Here is a 5719-nt window from a genome sequence, read left to right on the forward strand (position 1 = left end):
GTAAAAGGAAATGGAGGCCTCAAGAAAATCAATGTTAGTTCCCTGGAGGTTAAAGGCTGCGTGAGCACGTATCTACGGGCAGAGTGACCTGAAGGCCTTGGAGTCTGCGTTGCTGAGGGAGCCGAGGGGAGTAGTGTAGGGTGTTTCCTGGGCATGAAAACCAGGATCAAAAGGGCAGACGTTAAAAAGACTTCCTTAAAGCTGTAGGCTCATGTTGCTGCATGTAACCATCTTGTGGTACGCTTGAAAATCTTTCTTTTTGGGTATGGCACTTGTGAATCATTAATATTGCTTTGAAATGGTTTGATCTAAAGCTGATGTCTAGGACAGTGTATCTTGCATGTCTGTTTATTTAAAGCGTATATTATGGTTTATGGAAGAGTCGGTGATAACAGCTAATCTTCTTTTTTCTTTCTTTCTTCAGTTGTCTAGTCAGAGTGAAGTCATCACAAGAGTCGTTCAGAGACTGTGTGAAAAAAGAAAGAAGAATGTCCTCGCGTATGGATACTCCTTACTGGACGAAAACAGTTCCCATTTCCAAATCATGCCATCTTCAAATATATACAGCTACCTACCCAATACTGCAACAGAAACTATTCGTATCAGCGGCCTCTGGGAAACACTGCTGAGCAGGATAGGGGATGATGTGATGATGTATTTATTGGAACACTGTGCAATCTTTATGCTGGTTCCCCCTAGCAATTGTTACCAAGTTTGTGGGCAACCAGTTTATGAACTTATTTCACATAATGTAGATTCATCCCCAGTGTTTGTTAAACAAAGATTTTCAAAACAGAAACGTAGTAGCTTGCTTGACTATATGCAAAAAAGGCTTATGTTTCATAGACAGTATCTTTCAAAGTCGCATTGGTGGAAATGCAGCCAAAGACTTGAAGCTAATGTCTCCAGCATGGGAAATAAAAAAACCACCAAGATACAAAGCTTAGTGTCCAGATACCAGTGTTCTGCAAAAGCTGTTTCTAAAGCAAGCAAACAGATCAGAATGGTTACTGAACATCTGGAAAAACAGAATAGCTCCAGTTTATATTTGTCAGCTATGGCACCATCTTTAAAAAGGAAGCTTGATAGGGAACAACTTGAAATTCCAGCTAAGAGAGCAAAAGTAGAGGAGAAAGTGGGAGAGGAGAAAGCTTGTAATCTCACTCCTGATGTAAACCAAAGTAGTTCCAAGAGATATGGAACTGGGTATGTTGCATCACATTCTGTAAGTCTCATTAAAAAAAAGCACATTTCTCAAAGAAGTAACAGTGATATGTCTGGTCCTTCTTTAGTTCACACATCTCATGACGGGAAGAAGTTTGTGGCAGGTGAAAGCTCTTTTCTGCAAGGAGTTCAGAGTAACAAACCTTTAAAGTCCAGCACTGAAATGCAAGCAGAATCCCATAGGAAAGGAGTAGAGATGCACACGTATAAATCTCAGTTGGATTCTGTACAAATCAAACCCATGGAGGGTATTTCTTCAAAATGCAGAAGGCATACCGTAGCTCATTTGGCAAAGAAGTTACCAAATACGCCCTTGCGTTCTGCAGTATACATTGGCAGGAAGTTTCTTCTGTATTCTCGCAGAAGTTTCCAAGAATGTTTTCCTAAATCATTTTTATTGAATCGCTTGCAGGGCTGTCAGGCAGGTGGAAGACGGCTTATAGAAACTATATTCTTAAGCCAAAATCTATTGGCGCAAAAGCACAACCAAAGTCTGCCACATCACAACTGGAGAAAGAAGAGGTTGCCCAAACGCTACTGGCAAATGAGACATACATTTCAGAAACTGTTAAAGAACCATGGAAAGTGCCCTTACTTAGTTCTCTTGAAAAAAAATTGCCCTGTCTGGATATCTGAAACCAGTGTGAGAAAAACTGAGCTGCCTTGTCAGGCGGCCTTGCCTGGGGAAGCAGAGGTTCACGAACAAGCAGAACAGTTTGGGAAAGAGCCTACTAAGTGTCTGACAAGCAGCAGATGTGAATCTGGTTGCACTGATGTGCCAGACAATTTATGCGCTCCTCTTGCAAAATCTGTGCATGGGGAGTCGCAGAGCGAGGAGCAAAACTCGGGAGAGGTGTGTGATTCAGCCCTCGGGGAGCTCCTCAAGCAGCACAGCAGCCACTGGCAGGTGTACATCTTTGTGAGGGAGTGCCTGGAGCGGGTCATCCCCGCTGAGCTTTGGGGTTCAAACCATAACAAGTGCCGGTTCTTAAAAAATGTGAAAGCGTTCATTTCCATGGGGAAGTTTGCTAAGCTTTCATTGCAGGAGTTGATGTGGAAGATGAGAGTGAATGACTGCATGTGGCTTCGTCTAGTCAAAGGTACTTCTTATATTAAAGAACTAAGTGGCGGGGGTGTCAGATGACTGGTGTTCACGTTTAAGGTGGGAAGGGGAGGATATTGAATCTGGGTTCAGAGTTGTTGGGTTCATTGGTAATAACCGCAGCTGAGGGAGCTAGTAGCGTTTGTACTTGATCGTGGAAGAACACTTAGCCTGTCTTCCTTCCAAAACTTAAGTTTTCATTGTTTTCATTCACGCTTTTTGCATTTAATAGGATGGCATTTTCATAAACATGAATTCAGAACCTGGGCAAAAAAAAACCCTTCCACCCCTACCCTCCAAATTGCAATAACTCTGAAAATTCATTGAAGTATGACCTAAGCACCTAAGGAACAAATGCAGTCTGCCTGTTGGTTACTGTAAGCCTTCAGAAAGAACTAAAGGCAAATCAAGACACTTTTAGTAGCTTGTGTTCCTCTGCTATGGGAGTGAACCTTCATCCCACAGCGTGGGGTTCCCCCGCCCCCCCCATCAACCCTGTGAGAAAGACATGAGTGTGGAACCTGTGCAATACAGGGGTTGCTCACCATCTGTCACCTTTCTAGAGCCCTTCTCTAGCAACAAGAGACCCTTACTGAGCACTGCTTCAGGCTGGATAGTTGGTGGTGCAGAGGTCACCAGGCTGAGTGGTCCCTGCCTGAAAGCTGTTGTGAGGGCATCAGCTGATTGCTCCAAGTCCTATATGAGTCCCTTCTGTTTAGTCCTCTTTTCAGATGATGACAGGTAAATCTTGCTTCCTTGAAGAAGTCTTTCTTCAGATGCTATCCTAGGACTTAAATCTAGGCTGAAGCTGTGGTTCTGTGGTTGATTGTTGTAGGATCTAATGCATGTTGTCATTTTCCCGTGCTTCCGTTCTCCATTGCACTTCCTTAACTGGTATGTTTGCAGTATTTATTCTTACCTGGTAATGTAATTGGATCCTACAGTAATGTGAGCTGAAAATGGTGTTCCTTTTTAAAAGGTGCGATAAGGTTCTGAAATTACTACAGGTTCTTTGTAATGTAGGAGGAAAATAAAAAATCTGATGTTTGAGAACTGATGTCAAAAATAGGGGAGGTTACACTTCCATAAGAAACTGTTCATTCTAGCGAATATATTGATTCTTTATTCAGAAACTATGGCTCAAAAAATGCTTTTCAAAATGCTGAGGAGTTATATATTTTAAAAGGTTTTTATTGTAAAATATACATTTGGTTCATAGTCATTTGGAACATCTTAACTTAAAAAAAAGTAATACCCTCTTATTCTCTGGCCTTATTCCAGGAAAAGCAACACATAGGCTTGATTTTAATTTTCATGAAACTACTCCCTTGTGCTTGAAGTTTAAACACACATTTAATTGCTTTGCTGCACTGTAGGTGGGGGTTTTTTCCTCCAAAAGTAATAGTAGTGGTTTCTTGTCAGTTCCCTGAATTGTAGTCATCATTTACACCTGTTGTCAAGAACTTAGAAAACAAATGATCTAGTTCCAGGACAGCTGCTTGACAACATCCTGATTTAATTTGTGTATTACAACTGCATATTGCAACTCTTCAGTTAGAGAATTTTCTAACAATCATTGGATTTTTTTCATTGATGTTACCTGGCTTCTGTTGAAGTGAACGCTGTTTTGTCTCTTTATGGTAGTCTTTTCTTAGGTGCTGTAAATACATGAAAATGTCTTTGCCCTGAAGCGCACAAAACCCAAATGGGGTAGAGAACTAGAAACTTACTTCCATTTTGTAAGTTTCAGTTTTAAGTCTCAGCTCTCTTGTGTCAAAATTAAACTGTTTTTAACACATTTGTGCTGTAATCATGATTTGTGCTATGCAGCTAAACTAATAGTTCTGTATAATTTCTTTAAAGTATCCTGTTGTATTTTGCTAAATTCTACTCTTAAATTTAATTAGAAAAAATATTATTGGAAGTTGGCAAAAATTCAGTATTGTAGCACAAGGTTTTATTCCCTACTCGCTTACCTATATTTAGACATTACTACAAACCTGTGTGGCCTTAAATTGGACAGTAGCTAGGAATGTTCTGAGTTCATAATTTTTGTGCCATCTAAATATTATAAGTGGACTGATGGACTTAGGGTGATTTTTTTTTTTCTTTTTTTTGACTGCAGCAATAAGTTTTATATAGGATGTCTGAAATAAAGCCTAACCCTGAAATTAATTTTCATATAATTGGGGAATCTGAATATCATTCTCATCCTCAAGTCAGCCCAGTTTAATTCTGTTACTTTTACAGTATACTTAAGTATTTTCATTCTTTTGCCTTTTTTTATTTTAAGTTTTATATTATAGTAGGCTTATTTCCATAGTAGGCTTCCCTTCACAATAATCTTGCCTTTGTGCATTAAAGATCTTGCACAATCAACGTTGGGGGAAGAAAGTAAGTCTTTGGGCTACTAGTGGCATGTATTCGTATCCTGTATGTCAATTTGTCATTGCAAATTAATTTCTATGTTTGTACTTTAAGCTTGGGTCACATTAGTTAATGCCATTGAAATTTGGAGTGGCATCTGTGCAGTTGTTTGTATTTGCTTTTTTTTTTCCTATTAACCTCAAGCTAAGAAAAGTCTGTTATGTGTGGTTTTGTTTGTATGTTCTTTTTTTTTTTTCACTAATACAAATAGTTGGTACTTACTATAACTACCTTTGAATTGTTTATTGAAGGTGATCACTTTGTTCCTGCCTATGAACATTGTTTCCGTGAAGAACTTTTGGCTAAATTCCTGTACTGGCTGATGGATACCTATGTTGTTGAGTTGCTCAGATCATTTTTCTATATCACCGAGACCATGTTCCAGAAAAACATGCTTTTCTACTACCGAAAGTTTATTTGGGGGAAGTTACAGAACATTGGAATTAGGTAACATTAGAAAACTAATCAAACATAAATGAAATATGTGGAAATCTCATGTTTTGTAGCGTAAAGTTATCATTCCGCTTTCCTTTATTGCCCATTTATCCTCCTTTTATTTTCTTAATTTCCCAAAAGAAAAATCAACCTGTAATTGTAGTATGTGCAGCTTGTAAATTCAGAAATATTTTGTGTTCAAATTTTGGATTCTTTTGTAGGAGAAGAGAAACCTTTCATAGAATAAAATCCATTATGAAGAGGATTTTGTTTTGATAAATTTTTACACCTTTTCATGATGAGGAAAACGTTGTGGTAGAATCCCAAAGTAACCTTGGGAAAGTTAATTTTAAAAACACTCAGTTTGCTTTAACTGCCTTAATAAAAAAAAAAAATGAACACTGCTGAAATGCTGTAATACTCTATTCATAAATTCAGGCAGTGGGTTTGTTTTGTTTGTTTTGGGTTTTTTGGAAGGTTGAGGGATTTAAAAGCTGCAGATTCTTTTTTTAGTACAGCTGTGGAATTCCT

General features: G+C 38.6%; 1 protein-coding gene across 1 annotated transcript in view; it reads left to right on the plus strand.

Annotated features, from left to right (window-relative positions):
* The first annotated feature begins 373 nt into the window (after positions 1-373).
* TERT (telomerase reverse transcriptase) overlaps positions 374-5719 on the plus strand; it is a 34412-nt gene continuing 29066 nt past the window's right edge. Inside the window, exons 1-3 of the mRNA XM_009577261.1 lie at positions 374-1938; positions 1975-2324; positions 5005-5200. Of these exons, the coding sequence (XP_009575556.1) occupies positions 374-1938; positions 1975-2324; positions 5005-5200 (2111 nt within the window). The remainder of the gene's footprint in view (positions 1939-1974; positions 2325-5004; positions 5201-5719) is intronic.

This window comes from Fulmarus glacialis, unplaced genomic scaffold (assembly GCF_000690835.1).
Source record: "Fulmarus glacialis isolate BGI_N327 unplaced genomic scaffold, ASM69083v1 scaffold42524, whole genome shotgun sequence".
NCBI classification, from domain to species: Eukaryota; Metazoa; Chordata; class Aves; order Procellariiformes; family Procellariidae; genus Fulmarus; species Fulmarus glacialis.